Genomic DNA, 17,561 nt, shown 5'->3' with positions numbered 1-17,561 from the left:
AGGATTTCAGCTACCTCTACAATACTGAATGACCAAGTGTACCTTTCTATAAAACACTGATGACAGTATTTTCAGCACATCTGTAAATCACTGCAAAGCAAAATGGATTACACATTTCATCCCTTATTAGCTTACAAAATCTTTTTTCTTAAATTCAATAGAGAAAAAAGCAAAAAACTGTTAACTTTGCCTTTCTGTTTCTGTAAGTAACCTTTCCTTCAAAAAGGAAAGAGTTTTTTTGGTTTTTTTGGTTTTTTGTTTTTTTTTTTTTTGAGTATATGTATCTGTCCAAGGAATTTGTTGTTTTTTAGCAAAAACTGTCAATACCTTTAAATAACGTGGACACATTTTGATGTCCTGACTCAGTTTTTACTTAAATTGAGTAAGAACTAAATTTAAAGAGAGAAAAACATTTAAGATTTGTCTGAAGCAGGAGAAAAGACTGCACAGTGAAGTTGAAATTAATTGAGCCCATGTACTTAAATATAATTCTATTTTAAAATGCAGTTTGAAAAAGGAATCTTGGATCATACAAACCATGTTTTATGCCAAACAACACAAACTAAGTAAAACGTAGAGGTGTTTCACTCTCAATTTGCCCTTTTAAGGTCAGAAAAAAGGAAATTGTCACACACATGCTGTCTTTTGTATATATTAAGGAGAGTTGTTATGAAGTGATTATTTTATAAAGATTATACTTACTTCCAAACAGTATTTTAAACACTTCTTTTTTTAATCACTTATAAAATAATGGCATAATCTGTGACTAGGGAATCTTGCTATTACCAGGATAGGCATCTTATAATTTTATCTCTTTTTACTAATTTGACATCTCTTTATGAAAGTCTAATGATATTATGAGCCTTTATTCTTGTATTTCATTGCTAAGGATCTTTTTGTTTAATGTACTGATGTTGGGCAAAGATGGTAGCTTGTGCTCAGCGATGGCTCAGTGCACAAATCATTAAGAAATTCCTTTCAAGACTGGAGCGTAGCTTGTCTGTTAAAAGTTTATAATGTGGCCTGTAATGAACATCTGATAGGAAAAAAACAATTATCATGCAGATATCCAGCAAGATGCGACGTACAGACAGGTCCAACTATGAACAATCAGATATTCTTCCAAAAACTAAATCTGCAGCAGGAGGAAAGGAAATTCTTTGGTGTCCCTGTAAAGGCACCCCATGGAGCGGAACAGGATGAGAGGGTGAAATATTCAATTTGCAATCTGGACTGATTTTTAACAATGCAAACGAACTGTGAACATAGACAGGGAATACCCTGTTACACAATACAGAAGTCCTTTGTCTTAGCAGTCACAGTTTCCTTGTTCCCCCTATACTGTTCTTGCCTGAATGACCCTTATTTTGGAATATGTACCTCCTGAGAACATTTAGGGAAAATGTAGACATTTGAGCTGCAGGAAAATGCTAGGAGAATCAGTTTGTTGGCTGCTTTATTTGTGTGGGTTTTTTTTTTTTTTTTTCCCCCATATTTTTCCTGAATTTTGCATTTTTCTCTTCTTTTTCACAAAATTGTTTAATCATTCTTTATAAGATCTTTATCAGAACTAGTTTCCATTTTCGTGTGATATTTTTCTATAGGATGCACTGAAAGTAAGTGGAATGCAAGTTTCAGCTGAAAATAAGTTGCACAAACGCAAGTTTCAGCCAGGCATTGAACACTATGTAATTTAATTTAATAAAGCTCATTCTGTTCTCCAACAGACATCGATGAGTGTGAGACAGCTGGAATATGCATGAACGGACGCTGTGTGAACACTGATGGCTCTTTCAGATGTGAATGCTTCCCTGGCCTTGCAGTAGGCCTCGATGGACGTGTGTGTGTTGGTAAGATAAACTCAATGTGAGCAAGTCACTAACAATGCTGAGGCATTAATGCTAAACTGATGGACAAATCAGAGTTTGAATGTAGAATTCACCTTTTTTTTTTTTTTTTTTTAGTGGATTGGTGTCTGTTAGGGTAGTGAGTTACTACACTAGTAGATATTAATAGCTCTGGGATATTTACTTTGGTGACCTATTTTGCTACTTTTTCTTTCCATTTGTATTTAAAAGGAAAAAATGTGTGGGCCAAATTACGAAATCATGTAGACTATATAGCATAGTGTTGTTAAGAGTGAGTGAGCAGGCGAGAATCTGCTCCATTTCTGTCAACCTAAAATTCTTTTTTTTTTTTTCCACTAAAGATTTAATTAGTCTTTTGACTCTTTAAAGTGGGCCATATCATATTTTTCACTTCCCTCTTTTTCTCTATAAATAAAGGAGGCTTGAGGTTTTTGATTTTAAAATTTTAATGTGCCTATGTATTGTACCACTATTGCTGTCCTTAAGGAAACTTCAGAAGCCTTGAAAATAGGGATTTTTCACTAATTTTTGCTTAAATATGTAGTTAATTTATCTCAGTTGATAGAATTGCTATGGACAGAAGAGCTATTTTTATTTTAAATGCAAAGGAGAAGGGAATTTAAAGTGTATTATAGGGTCAGTAAAAGAGTTTTAAGTTAATTCATTACACGTAAAACATTTGCTGCATATTAAAGCCCACAGTGACAGTTTCTGTAGTTCACTAATGCAGGTTAAGTCCTTAAATGTGGTAACTAGTTTGTATGTCTGAACTCAGTGAAGCTTGAGGAAGAAGAATTTCCTGTCCCAAGTGTAGCAAATGTATAGGTGGGTGAAAAGCATAGAGAAATGGCAAAAAATGATTTGTTTTGACAGCTGTTTCACAGTGTTTATGACACCAGGGCTAGATTTAAAACTTGTAATTTATGGCATTATAGTTGGTTATAATAGGATTAAGAGGGATTTCTTTTTTCAGATACTCATATGCGAAGCACGTGCTATGGTGGCTACAAGAGAGGACAATGTGTGAGACCATTAACTGGTGCAGTTACAAAATCAGAGTGCTGCTGTGCCAGCACTGACTATGCCTTTGGGGAGCCTTGTCAGCCCTGTCCAGCACAAAATTCAGGTACAGCATAACTATTGGTACATGTTCTAATTTAAAATGTTGCTAAGCTAATTTTAGGAAGTTAAAATACAGCTCTGTATTAACGTTGCATCTTAAATCTGGAGGATTAAGTTGTCATACAACAAATTATATATTTTGAGCAATCTGCTATTTTGCATGTTGGAATAGTATAAGAGATTTTTGGGGGGCAACAGTGAATGCCCATTCCAGAGTCATTACATGCATGAAAATAGATTGTTACACAACAACCTCTAGTATGATAAATATAAATTACTAACAGTGTAATTTCAATCACAAATTATTCATGGTAATGTCTTGAGCAATTCATATATTCAAATACTTTTGTACACCTGCCAGTCAAATATTTGCTATCTGAGTTCTACATCATCCAAGCGTTCTGAATTGTTTATATAGACTTTGGATAGTCAGTGCAAAAATAAAAGCCTGATTAAGACAGTTGAGAATATTTGAGTCTCTCACCAAAATCCCCACCAAGCGATGTTGTCTGGAACATAACTGCATTTTGGCAAGAGAGGAATCCTAATCATTCTCATGGGTAGAATCTGCTTTTATGAAAGCATGTCTTCCAAGAAGACTATACTGACACAATCCTTGTCCTAAAGCCAGTAAATAAAGCGACCCTGGTTTTGTTGAAGTGACTGTAAGGGAGCTAATTTGAAGCACAACTTTATCAAGTTATTCTTTTCACTCAGCAAATTTGTTGTTACAACAAAATATGTCATTCAATATGTAGCTCAAAAACATCTCACACTGACTTGGTATCTGCTTTGTAGACAAAAATATTTCATGTTCATTTTTTAAATCTCAGTTTTAAGTGGTGGCTTTATGTAAAGCATTAGAGAGAGAAGGGCAACTGGAACAGATCAGGCTTGTTGAGCTTATGTGAGCTCTTCAGCAAGAGTTTATTGGCCACCATGTTGTAATGCTCCATGTTATTTAGAATAGCATAACAACATGGGAATTTTACCACAGCAAGGAGCCTTTCCAGCAGCTACTGCTGCTGTTGGTGGGTCCTTCATACTATGCAGTAGAGTTGAAATCTTTCGTAAATATTGAACTCGGTATCACTGACTTCTCTTTTATTTGAATTACTTTAGCAGAGCACTTTCACAAGAGGAAGCTACTTTTCATTTTTGTTTGTCCACCTTCTCAATTGTGTTTTTAATTTAAAACAACAAAAAAACACCTCCCTAAGACTGAAGTGTAACATTTCTTTGGGCTTTGAGTGGAGGAGAAATTTTCTTGCAAAGAAACATTACATCAGAGAGATTGAAAAGAATCCCTCAAAGGAAAACATTGTCACTCTGCTCCTCAGAAACTCTGAAGAAGTTTGTTCCATTCTAAACTAATCATCTTGTTAATGGATGTCCAGAGTAGGTGTGCTTTCACATTCCGTGGCAGGGGTTGAAGCAGCAGGGGGTAGGAAGAAAGTGGTATGTATTTATGTGGATGGTGAATTCCTTTGAGCTCAATCTTGTCATAGGAGGTTTGCCCAGCATTAGGTTCTTTTTCTTATAAAGTCTTGTTCTAAGCTGTACAACACAAAACATCTTTGCATCACTTGATTTTGTTTGACAGAATTGATTCCATTTACTTATCCATCCTCATCAGGAGGTGCTGACCCTGAGTCTGCTAAAATGTTTCACAGGTTCAGAATATTGTGAGGACATTTATTTTTTTTTAGAATTACCGAACAGCATTAAATATTAATATTAAATTGCTATAATTAATTGGTGTGTTGTAGATGATGAACGTGAAAGCAGTGAGCTATGAAAAGTATTCTAGTAAGTTTTTTGTTTTTGTTTTTGTTTTCCAGCTGAATATCAGGCTCTATGCAGTAGTGGATCTGGTATGACTGCAGGAGGAAATGGTAAGATCACCTTACATAATTCAAACTATTCATGTTCTAACTGAAAGTATGAACCTGGATATTCTTGATTTGTTAAATATGCTGGAGGAGATGATGGCTGGAAAGAGAGGTAGGAAGGCTTATCTAGGTGAATGTTTGTAACACAGTAGAATAGATGAATTTAGGATGAAATAAGTGGAACATGCCATTTCATCACTGTGGCCTATTTTATGCCACTGAACGTATATGACAACTGTTATAAAATAGTGTCAAATCTTTGAACAGTTTTATTACCTAGATGACTTAGAAATCACGTAAGTAGTATTTGCATTTTTCAACTGAAATGATCCTGAAGAATAAAATCATGCTGAACAATGAGCTTCCTCACTTATTTTCATCTCTGTCACAAAGGCCAGGCCGCAGTGCTTGGCTAATTATTACAAAGGAGGAGCAAGTGATTACTGCAAAAGCTTTGTGGTTGCACCATAAAAATTGCAAGCCTTAAGTCAGTCAATGCTCACTAATAGATTTACTGCCAGTAGAGATGGAAAAACATTCAGAAAGGAAGGATGTTTGTTATCCTGGTTCATATCTATGATGCGTGTTCTGTTAAATGTTTTTGGGCTAGAGACGGTCTTAAATCAGAGTGAGGGGGATCCTTTTTTTTTTTGTCTTGAGTGTGTATATTTAGGCATGAATTTGCTAATCAGAAATACATGATTAAAAAATTTGTAACAGACAAGGTTAGATACATTAGATACATTAAAAATCTCCAGACTTATTGTAGTCTGGAGAATCCGAAGGGAGAGTCTGCACAGTCCTGAACAATTGACAGTGGGTTTTTTTTTTGTTGTTGTTTTCCTCATTTCTTTATTTTTATTTTTTAACATCTATGTAGATATTAATGAGTGCTTACTGGATCCTGATCTCTGTCCCAATGGAAGGTGTGAGAATCTGCATGGAACATACAAATGTATTTGTAACCCTGGGTATGAAGTGGATTCAACTGGGAAAAATTGCATTGGTATGAAATGTCCCACTTTTTTGTTGTGAAGTTTGATATGTGTTTATCCTCCTTTGCCTTTTCCTTCAGTATTTCATCAGATCCAATAGCTTATCTTCTGGATGATTTTGCTTTTTTTTTTTGTTGATGTTTAATTTTGGTGCTTTGCAGTGCTTGTGAAGTCCTCCAATGTAAGGATACAAGTGACCATTACTACTGGTAGTTCAAATCACTGACAGTTTAGATCAGTTCACAGATGCTTCATGACCCCAGTGTTTCTCAAAATGAAAAGATCTTGCAGTTACAGTGTACTGTTAGAAAAATCTAAGATCACCAGCATGCTAGGTCCTTCCAGGAGCAGCAATTCTCTTATTCCACTTCACATTACCATCAAAAGCACTTTACTTTAAACCTAAGATTCTTTTCTTCCACTCCCGCATTACTGCATTGTTCCAAATTTTCTTTGTACAACTGATAAGAAATTTCTTCTAGCTTACTCTTAAAATTTGCAACTGTTTTATGACCACTTGATGTTGAACTAATATTATCCTTTGAGTTAGCACCATCAGCACTTATCCCAGAAGTGTTTATAAATAATCATCAAAACCTTTCTCAAACTCTGTTGCCTAAACTGTCCAAATCCATGCTTTCAGTCTTTTCATAAAAGCAAAGGTCACAGCTTTCTGTAGCACAGAACTATCCCAACCATTATACAGTCTTCTTATGGCACCCAAGCACTATATTCTGTTGATCCCAGGAAAATCCTATCTGGACTGATTCTATTAGTGAATGAGTCTTTTCTCAACCATGTGTTGTACTCAGAAATCAAAGTCAACTTCTAACTGGGAGTTACACTCAGAACTCTCTGTTCTCAGTTGCCTCCAACTGATGAGTTCTGGTTTATAGCATGTTCATGTTATCTGCTAACTAAGTTTTCAGACTTTGGTGATTGCTTTTTATTTCTCATTCATATTGTCAAGCTTAATTGAATTATATGATTAAAAAATTGCATGATTCTCTGTGTTGGCAATAATTTCCAGTTTATTGTTGGTTATTGTTTTTGTTCCCATTCATTTCTTATTTCTACATTCAAAAAAATTTTTATAGGACCTTTCCCAAGACTGATCCTTGAAAAGCATTCCTAATATCATCTCTCCATTATGATGACTCTCGTTTTTAATGTACCCTACTGTAGTATCTCCTTCAGCCAGATCTGGATCCACCTTAAAGTTCTTAAATTCCTTCCTGTTTTCGCCAGCTTTCATGATAATTTTATTTAGGTTCTGTATTCTCTATTTAAACTTAAATAGCTTAAGTCATCTTTGTTATTCCAGTCTAAACTATTCACTATCTTATTTTAAAAAAAATCTGAATTGATCCATCTTTGATAAAAGTCATGATGTAATTTATCCCATTTTCCCATTTCTTCTTTGGCTTTGATTATCCATGTCCCATTTCAGTGTCTGTCTGTAGCTTATGGCATCCCTTCTCTTCTCCCCTTCCATCTGTAACTTTTCCAGCTGCTCCCCAGCCCGCCCTGTTGTAGCCCACATCCATGCTCCATCACAGCTGTTTCCCATTCCTCCATAATGTTCTACCTGGCCCTCTCTCAATTTTTCTGAACTCCTGTGAAGCTTCCCACACGGTCTGCTTTATTCTGCAAATCTCCCTGCCTTTCCTAGTACTTCTGCTGTTCCCAGCTGCTGAGCTGACCCTCTGAGTCTTTCCAACTTCTCTCAACACTTTCTGAGGCCTCCCTGACTTAGCCAATTGTTCCTGTCTGCTATTGGGGTCTCTCCTGATCTTCACCTGCCGTTCATGGCCCATTGCCACCTTCTTGGAACTTCTCTCTAATGATCACAGCTCTTCCAAAGATTTCCTAAGGGCTCTTGAAATTTATCACTGGCATTTCTGTTTAAATTTTTCAACTCTGAAACAAGTGTAGATTCACATTGGCCTTATTAACCACAACATCTAAGACAGTTCAGAGCAGACTTGGCAAAAAATGGTGATATAAAGACCAGAATGACAAGCAAATCTTTCCAAAGCAATCATCTCCTCTTTTCTTTCATGAGCGTGGTGGCTATTGCTCAGGGAATTAGAGACTGCATAGACCTATTCCATAATAAATACAAGATGAAAGTGTGATTCTCAGCTTTATTTTAAACAGTGTTATGGCTGTCATATACTATGAATTCATATAGAAATCAGGTATACACTCTTGGAAAAGCAAAATAGCTTTCTAAATAATAAAGCACAGGAAAAGAAGCACAACAAAAATATACAGAGAAAAAAAATTGCATTATTCCATATTTAAAAGAAAAAGAAAATGGTAGTTTTTTGTAAGTAGTATTTGTGTAGTTTGAATTCATATAGCTTATTGCTTTCATTATTTTAATGAGTTTTCATGAAGAAGAAGGGTAAAGTAAGTGTGATCTTCAGTATAGTTTTAGTTTACTTGGAGTAGTCATTTCCATTTGAAATAATTCCAAACCTGTTGTCTGCTCAAAAATCTTGAAATCTATTTAATGTCTTTGACAAACAGAGCAAGACGTGTATGAGTATTCTTTCTCTCTCATCCCTTTGTCTCCTTCTTCTCTCCACACACACAAAACCTAACGAAGTGTGGCTACAAATATGGACATTTTATTTTAGTTTCTAATCTAGGAATGTTTTCTATCTTAATGGTTCTTAACTTTCATTATAGATATTGATGAATGTGCGCTGAACATGCTGCTTTGTGACAATGGGCAATGCAGAAATACCCCTGGAAGTTTCACTTGCACTTGTCCCAAAGGATTTGTATACACTCCTGACCTAAAAACATGTGAAGGTAATGGATAGCACTTCATTTCATTCTAATTTGATTCATTGGGATTGTTTTTATGTTATATCAGATATACTTTGAATTCTGAGATTATTGCATATAGAACATAAAACAAAAAAGAAGGAAAAAAAGAAAAGGGAAATGATGTGGGGAGGTAGGGAAAAGAGGAGATACCATACTCAAGCATGAAAGTTTTAGATTAGATAAACCTGTGGAATAGCCTGTGTCAGGTCTGTACTAGAACTTCTTACTGATGACCATCAGTTGGCCTGCATTGTGCCAGGAGTGAGAGAAATGTGGCAGTCACCAGGCTTTACAAATCTTTTCTCTTTTGTGGATAAGACAGAGTCAGATGGGTCCTTGTCTGAATCCTTTTTGATCCATAGACAGGATGTGTGTCAAATCACTTAAGCAATATGGTATCACCACAAAAGCAGGTGGATATCACAGACAAGTGAGATGCTGCTGCTGAGTTCAGTTGTTTAATGTCCTAATGTGTTAGAGTGTTTATAGGGCACATGCATCATTAGCTTGCTGTGAAGAGCTTCATGACTGAACCAGAATATGAGGAAACCTACTATTAGAAGAGCTTCTTCCAGTTCAACCTCAGCTGATAAAGGCTATGTGTATTTTTGTTAGTGTTTCCTGGCACTAACAGCAATGTGCTTCTCTTACAGATATTGATGAGTGTGAATCTAATCCCTGCGTTAATGGGGTATGCAAAAACACACCAGGCTCTTTTGCTTGTGAATGTTCTCCTGAAAGTACTTTGGATACAACAAGAACAATCTGCATAGGTATTTATTCTTCTAAAAATACTGTGTTCTGGTTCAAAATGTCCAGTGACGTTCAGTTTAGAAAATACTTTGAAATAACTTCTGTAGTTACGTTTAGTGGAAAATGTTCCAGAAACAATGTTTAAATGTTTATGTACTCATAGTAATGATGAAAACAAAGTGTGACTAGCAGATAGGAGTGATTTCATGTCAGACTTGAAAGAGATAAAAAGATTTGCAACTCATAGGTAAGAATGATCAGAGCAATTCTTCAGGACCATACTCACTCCTTTAAGTCCTCATGCAAGAGGGGTGGACACGTTCTCCTTAAGATCTGATCTCTGGAAAGGCCAGGTTTTATTTTGAGGTGGAGCATAAGTAAGTTGTGTTTGGCTTAGAGAGCCATGGACAAAGCTGTGACTTGGTCATTACAGGTGGACTCCTAAGTTTGTCCTTCAGCTCTTCTGGAGTGACGATAATTTATAGATATTGCCTAATTAGAAAAAACTATTGAACTGTAGTTCTGGGAGGTCTTCAGCCATCTCCTGCCCCTCCTTGATGAGAAGATCAGATATCCAGACTGGGGGACCTGGTAAAAAAGTGAAAGATCTAGGAGGGATTCATAGCTACTCTGTTCTTCTGTGTGTACCTTAAATCTGAGTAATAAGAAAATTACCATGACTGAAGTCTTGAATGGTGTTGAGATTATCCCCTGTTGGGATTAATAAACACAAACTAAGAGTTGCAAGGGCTCTTTGCTTAGGTGACTGTAGGCTGTAGTCTGTCATAGAGAAGGATAAATTAAGAGGTTTTAAAATAAATTCAGGTCTGATATGGTAAGTTAAGATGAAAATATGATTCTTTTTATTATTAAATTCAGAAGTATTTTCAAATATTTTCATGTATAATTCTAACTATCTGCCTAACAATACCTTTTCTTTTTTCCTGACAGAAACTGTTAAGGGTACCTGTTGGCAGAACATGGTAGATGGTAGATGTGAGATAAATATCAATGGAGCAACTCTGAAGTCTGAGTGCTGTTCAACACTAGGTGCTGCTTGGGGTAGCCCATGTACGCAGTGTGAACGAGGTAACACTCTCCATTTGTTCTCTTAAAATTTCCATTTGCAGCTCTTGTACCTCATGACTGTGACATTACAAGAGTCTGTCCATCTTACTTGAATGCATGAATAATCTAACACTCCTCACAGGGGAATAAGTTTAAGAAGACTAGCTGTTTAAAAGCATCTAGCTATCAAATCTCTGGCAGATACCCACATTAAAAAACAAAAACAAACAAAAAAAACATTGGCTTTTATTCTCAATTAATCCATAAAGTTGTAGAAGACTGAGGCGCTGTTCTATGTCTTCTTTAGGTTTGCTTTATTGTGATGAAAGTGTCATTGTATAAGATATAACATATATTCTCAGGAACCTAAGATTTTTCCTCTTCTGAGGCTGGTCCACGTATTGTTATAGAAGTTTGGTCACATGCCAGACTAGTAACTTTACTTTTTCTATTATGCAGCATTAATTCCTTTTTCAGTCTGGGGAAAAAAAAAACGAATAAATGAAAGAGGTGTCAAAATATTGAGAGGAGGCAAGTAGCTCTAACTCTAGATTTTATAGGAAACAGTTTACAAGTTAAATTCTGAGAGGACCATGCCTACACCTTGTAACATGCTGCATAACTTTAGCATTGTTTATTATAGTCAGTGATCTAGAGTAGGTAATGATGTAGCAATTGATGTGTGTTCCCCAGAGATTTCAAGAAAATGTTTGCAACAAACAGATCTTTGGTGTGGTAATGGAGGGAGGAGAGGGAGTAGCCCTTATTATTATACTCTGTACATTAACTGATGATCTGGAGAATGGTTGATCAGAGTTGAGGTATCTGCATATACACTTGATAATTAGACTGAACTGTGGGATGAGCTGGGCACCCAGGGGTAAGCAGGTGAATGCAGAAATGTGCATGAGATATTATTTATACGTGCTGAAAGCTGCTAGTTTGTTCGAGTCTTCAGTTCATCTTTGATATCTCAGCAGAATCCATGCTCATCTATCATTGGTAAATACGCCTGTAATGTGCTGAGACCAGATTAAATGAATGATTTGAACAAAGCAGGAATAATATAACCATATTGGGATAAGCTAGCTAAGATGCACTGGAGGCAAAACAGGATAATGGCTGACAGTATGCATAGTTTATGTATGACCCATCTTACCTCTTTATTATTTTAGAAAATACTGAGAGATTGTCTAAGCATTCAGACCACTCACAACAATAAACTGTAGATAATTTTTCACATGATCATTTTTGCACAAGAAGCTAATGGTGAGTTTTGGACCATACAGTACTAAAAGGTCATTTTGTTTGTTTTACAGACCGAATATGCCAAAAGGGATTTTCAAGAGTAAGAGGAACAGTATGTGAAGGTATTTATTGTTGCCTTGACATAAATCAGACCTCGAATGAAAAAAATGCCAGTGTTTTGAGTTAAGTGGTTAATTTAGCATAGAGGAACATTAAGCCAAATTCTTACCTCGTATTCTATTGATTTCCTTAAAGTTATGTTAGGGATGAATTTGTTTTCAGTTTAACATTCCTACATAGGCTTATCTCAAAGTACACACTTGAAAATCCAGTATCTACCAGCATAAGGAGATAGCTCTCCCTTCAAATTCTATTTAATGTGTAACCTATGCAAGCAAATAATGCATTTTATATATGCATTAAAACTTGGTATTATTGTTACAGTATGCAAAACCATTACTATGCTATAGAAAAGGCATGTTTAAAGAATGCATTTCAAATGAAAGCTTTTTTTCTTAAACTTCACTTTTTTTCCGTGTAACATTATATTAAATAAGACATGTTCCAAAGCATAGTTATTGTCTTACAAAAAATGGGCATCAGCACACAGTTAAACTTTGGTTAAAGAAAAGATTGAACGTTTTTCTAAATGTGTAGCTTTTTGCTTGACGACTCTATAGTATTCAGTGAGAATTGAAGGTCCCACCCTATTTTATCTTCATCTCAATTGATTTGAACCCCTGACAAAGGACTGCATATTTCTGTAATATGCAGAAGCTCAGAGTGTCTTGTACTGCTATGGGTCATCCTGACTGACAACATCTGACATGACACTGCAGTTAAAATATTTTTAAAAAATTACTCCCATATGTAGCTTCCATAAAGAAACATTGTTCTTCTCTGTAACAGAAAAATAAAATAAAACAAACAATAACAACGAAAGAAAGAAAGAGGAACACCCTCACACATGTTCTTTGCTTTCCAAATGATGACTGAATACCTTGGCACATCCATGCTGCAGACCCATTGTACATAACTTATTTGACCTCAGCAACACTTTTTGGAGTAAGTGAAAGAAAAAGGAAAAAAAAAAAACAGAAAAAAAGTGGCCCCACCTTTCTCTATTCACAGGGAAAGTTTTAGAACATTTTCAACACTGCTGGGATGGAAAATTTAGCCTTCCAAGATGTAGACATAACTGTTTTCAGCATTTCCTTTACTAGCACTTTGGATTACATCTATTATATGCTTTCATCTTTGTGATTTCAGTGGGACCTGGATAGCCCCAGATATTTCAGAGTACTTTCCCCTGGTTTTAACATACTGAAGTGGTATTTGGGCTTCAACCAATGTAAGCATTTTTCAAGACAAGGGAAGAGCTCTAGGAAATTTACTGGCAAGTGAGATACAGGACAAGGGAGTAAATTTAGTTCCCAAAAGGTGATACTCAGTTCTCCCATACATAGCCCCTGTAAAATTAGTAATGGAACTTGTGCAAGGAAATAAGCAAACTAAATTGGCAGTCTTCCTCTAGTTTATGGGTGAGCCCTGGAATTGTCAGCTGGAATATTGTTCGCAAGCGGTGAACTGTGTTTCAGTGGTTTCAAATAGACCCTTGGCTTTACTTCCTGCCTTCCAGTCAAGATGAGCCTTTTATTTATAATATCTAGTAAAGGGCAGAGGCCACCGATGTCCACTTGGACATGTATCTTCCACACTGCTCCGTGCAGTTCAAGTGTTGCAAAGACAGTTCACTCTAGGAGTATTGTTTGAAAGATCAGTGAATCCAGCCTACCCACTTCTTGATTACTCTCTATACGTGAGTGTTCAGCTGTAGGCCAGTCATTTCTTTCTGATTGCTTGTTCTTATTGTCTGTCTTAAAAATTGTTATGTTTGATCTTGGGTCATATTTAAGCCTGGAGGCTTTTTTATGGAGGCAGTTGCAAAGCATATGCTTTTCACAAAGGATGCTAGTGGGAGGACCCACCAGTATAGGTGGTCATAGGATTTGATTTCAAACTGTGTTGTAATTTCCAGACATTCAGAGGTGTGCCTGAAGAGGCAGAAACAGTAAGAGTGCAAAAATATCAAAAACATTACAAAATGCAACATAGGTAAATCTTGTCAGAATAATGCATGTTCTTATTATGCACTTGCCTTTTTCTTTCTTTGCCGATATGAGTTAAACATGTGGACCCCAGTGAAAATAAAAATTGGTACTATTTTAATTTTTTGTGAGGAGGAGGATGTTATTTTTGAATTTGATTTCAATATACGTAGGAATAGCAAGTAATGACATGTAATCTTCATGATCATCAGCTGTTTTCTGTAATTAGTTGATTCTGGCTAACTTGCATAGGAAATCATAAATATTTGCAATTTTTTCAGGTCATATAAACTTCTCTTTTGTATTTTATCTTAAACATTAGAATGTTCATTTCTTCTTCTGATTTGAGGATGTTTAGCATGCTAGTGATCACTTTTATCACATTTTGATTGGAAATAGATGTAAATGAATGTGAGGTGTTTCCTGGAGTCTGTACCAACGGGCAGTGTGTCAATACCCTGGGATCGTTTGTTTGCCAGTGCCCCAGTGGAATGACTTTAGATGCTTCTGGACGGACATGTCTTGGTAGGTATTTATTCTGTTTACAGATCTAATATGGAAAAGCAAATCTATAGGGTGAGCAAATAGATTTTTGCTGCTCGTTTTCTTACAAATAAGGAACGTTATTTTTGTTGATATAAGTCATTTTCAAGTAGAATTGATCGGGGACATGAACTCTGTTCAACTGGAATACGAACAGATTGCAGTGGTAAAAGTCCATCACCATCTGCTGACTATTTTAATGGCATAGATTTGGTTCAAAATTGTTCATCTGACAGATCTGTACAGCTGATCTTTGCTCTTCATCATGATCGCCACCAAACTTGGTAAGGTTGGAAGGATGGTGGTGGGACCACTGTGGACCAGCACCATGGCTTGTGAGGAGACAGCCACACTGTGTATCTTAATGGGGTGTGCAACAGAATATCGAAGTTTTGTATGCTGTCCATCCAAAGCACTTTTGTTCCTTAATTATAGTAAATGCCTAATGTTTGTCTTAGAATGAGGAATAGCTTGTATTAATTAAAGGGCTTTATATAGTTACAGTAAGCTGGAATGCTTAAAAACAATTTTTTTTGATCCGAAATATACTCCAAGTATTGAGCGCTATTTTACACAAAGCTTTAAACTTATTTCAGTTGTTGGTTTTCAAGTTTACTGTTAATATTGCTGTTAGGGGCTATGCAGTCTCAGCACTCAGTGCCTAAGTCCTCAAAAACATGGAGCAGATTGTCTAGTGAAGGGATTCTGGAAGAGGAATTCCTCTGCAGTGAACTAAATTTTCTCTTTCTCTCTCAACATATTGTTCAATTGCCCAACAGACATTCGCTTGGAGAGTTGCTACCTACAACATGAAGATGAGCAATGCACTGCACAAATACCAGGCCGACACCGAATGGATGCTTGCTGCTGTTCAGTGGGGGCAGCGTGGGGCTTTGAGTGTGAGGAATGCCCTCTGAAGGGATCACCTGAATTTGAAGCTCTTTGTCCCCGAGGGTCTGGGTTCTCTACAAAGATAGAGATAACTGGGAAACCTTTCTCTAAAGGTATGTGATATGTTTGTGCTTCTTTGCTAGTAAATCCTTCTGGCTTTTCCTTTTGACCTTCTCTTGGTAAATTCTTGGGAGCTGATAACTAAGCAATTCATTTATCTTGAGGCACACTTTAAAATCCCATCAGGTTTCGTAAAAAATAAGGCCAGAATAAAACACGAGATTGTTTAGTCTGTGTCAGATCATTAAAAACCGTATGGCATTGCAGCCCCAAAGTACTAAATCTCTGTCTGCTAGCAAAGTTAAATTATGCATGACTTTGCCTCCTGTGATGCATCTAAAGACATCTCTGGCTGATGAAAACCTGGCACCTCATACTACAAGAAGTGGAACAAACTGCACAGTTAGCTTTGGACATATGGAAAGAGCAGTCTTTCTTACATGCAGTATTTTCAATTCTACTGTGGAGCAAGCAAGAGGGGTTGAATAATTTTGATAATTTCTAGTGGAGCTACTATGAGAAGTAGAGAAAAATGTTTCGAAAATATACGTGAATGACAATTGCTGTTGGTAGTTTCAGTCTTAGTTTTATAAACAGTTGCTAAGTTATTAATTTTACATGAAGAAATATGACATGTGCTACTAATTACACTCATATTTTCTGTGACTCATAATAGTCACATTTTTTCTCAGAAACCAGCAGATAGAGTAGTTCTTCTGGAAGGTCCCTTTGTAGGTTTGATCTTCCATCTGCTGAAATCTTATTGTTGACTTCAGAGAGCCACAATTAGGTTCTGCAGAGCAAAGGAGGAATAAGTAGTATTTAATAACAGAAACTGACCCTGGCAGTTGCACTGCAGAATGTCTATACAGAGAGCAGCATCAATTTATGTAGTGTGTCCTACAAGTTTCCCAAAAGGAGGGATCACTATCATAAGAACAAATGACCTTTGAAGTCAACATTGTTCTTTTGTGTGCTGTTTTCACAAGAAGTGATAATATGTCCGTATCATTAAAGGTGTAGACAGGGAGCTAAAACGACTGTGAAATGAGGCTTTTTAAAGAGAATATGTTGTCAAGCTCTTGCATAGTCTATGTCTACTCTTTCTCCAACATTCCCTTTCTGAAATTTCAAGACTTAAAGAAGAAGAAACAGAACATCTGTGCAGTGCTGGTGCATTGCACTGAACAGAGGTCGTCTTTAGCACCTTTGTTACTTTACAGATGCTGTGAGGTGAAGAATACTTACCTTCCTATGCAACTCTTCCAAAATCCATTGTTAAAGATGGTAATGATATAGTTGCATATGAATGATTGTTGCTATATTGTGGGAGGTATAAACTGCATGTAAATTGTGATCGGCTCCTTATAGCAGAATTTACTTTTTTACTAACCTGTCCTCCTGGGAAAATTTTGGACATTATGCTAGCTCATTATACAGTCAAATGCCTAATATCAATCCATTTCATTTACAGATATCAACGAATGTAAAATGGTCCCCAGTCTTTGTACTCATGGAAAATGCAGAAACACCATTGGCAGTTTTAAATGCAGATGTGACAGTGGATTTGCCCTTGATTCTGAAGAGAGGAACTGTACAGGTAAACTGCATGGATGTCTCTCATAGCTTTGATTTGGAAAAGGAAAAATTGGATTACTTTGAAAATACTGTGGATGTTATTTTGTGTTGCAGATATTGATGAATGCCGCATCTCTCCTGATCTTTGTGGCCAAGGCATCTGTGTCAATACTCCTGGGGACTTTGAATGTGAATGTTTTGAAGGCTATGAAAGTGGATTTATGATGATGAAAAACTGCATGGGTATGTTTTTTTTATAAGCACAGATGTGCAGTAGTATCCTATGTAAGGTTGATTTCTGTGAAGCACTTGGGTTATTTTAAAATCCTGATTGTCTCTCAATTTAGGTCCCTCTTGAATCTTATTAAAGCTCACTTGAACATTGACTTGATTTCTACTCTAAACGTGAATTCCATAGCTCTGTAGGATGCCAGAGAATAAATGAGCAAGGGTCAGGATTTTAGGAGGTTAAAATTATCCCAGGAGTCCCCAGTGCAGTGAGTGGGATGTCAATCTGTCAGGTTAAAGCAGATGAAAATCTAAAAGCAGCCTTATTTTTTTTATTTGTTTATTTATACTGCACTGTGGTTTAAG

The 17,561-nt window shown here is 36.3% G+C and overlaps 1 protein-coding gene across 2 annotated transcripts in view; it reads left to right on the top strand.

The window, feature by feature from the left end:
• The window catches only part of FBN1 (fibrillin 1), a 148,106-nt gene that overhangs the window by 76,388 nt on the left and 54,157 nt on the right, over positions 1 to 17,561 (top strand). For both annotated transcript variants that reach the window (XM_031587628.2, XM_090148912.1), the window contains 12 exons: positions 1,728 to 1,850; positions 2,842 to 2,994; positions 4,832 to 4,885; positions 5,763 to 5,888; positions 8,575 to 8,700; positions 9,372 to 9,491; positions 10,423 to 10,560; positions 11,859 to 11,909; positions 14,295 to 14,420; positions 15,218 to 15,442; positions 16,864 to 16,989; positions 17,082 to 17,210. In XM_031587628.2, the coding sequence (XP_031443488.1) occupies positions 1,728 to 1,850; positions 2,842 to 2,994; positions 4,832 to 4,885; positions 5,763 to 5,888; positions 8,575 to 8,700; positions 9,372 to 9,491; positions 10,423 to 10,560; positions 11,859 to 11,909; positions 14,295 to 14,420; positions 15,218 to 15,442; positions 16,864 to 16,989; positions 17,082 to 17,210 (1,497 nt within the window). The remainder of the gene's footprint in view (positions 1 to 1,727; positions 1,851 to 2,841; positions 2,995 to 4,831; positions 4,886 to 5,762; positions 5,889 to 8,574; positions 8,701 to 9,371; positions 9,492 to 10,422; positions 10,561 to 11,858; positions 11,910 to 14,294; positions 14,421 to 15,217; positions 15,443 to 16,863; positions 16,990 to 17,081; positions 17,211 to 17,561) is intronic.

Source organism: Phasianus colchicus, chromosome 12 (genome assembly GCF_987193195.1).
Source record: "Phasianus colchicus chromosome 12, bPhaCol1.hap1.1, whole genome shotgun sequence".
NCBI classification, from domain to species: Eukaryota; Metazoa; Chordata; class Aves; order Galliformes; family Phasianidae; genus Phasianus; species Phasianus colchicus.
This window is presented reverse-complemented; position numbering and strand designations above follow the sequence as displayed.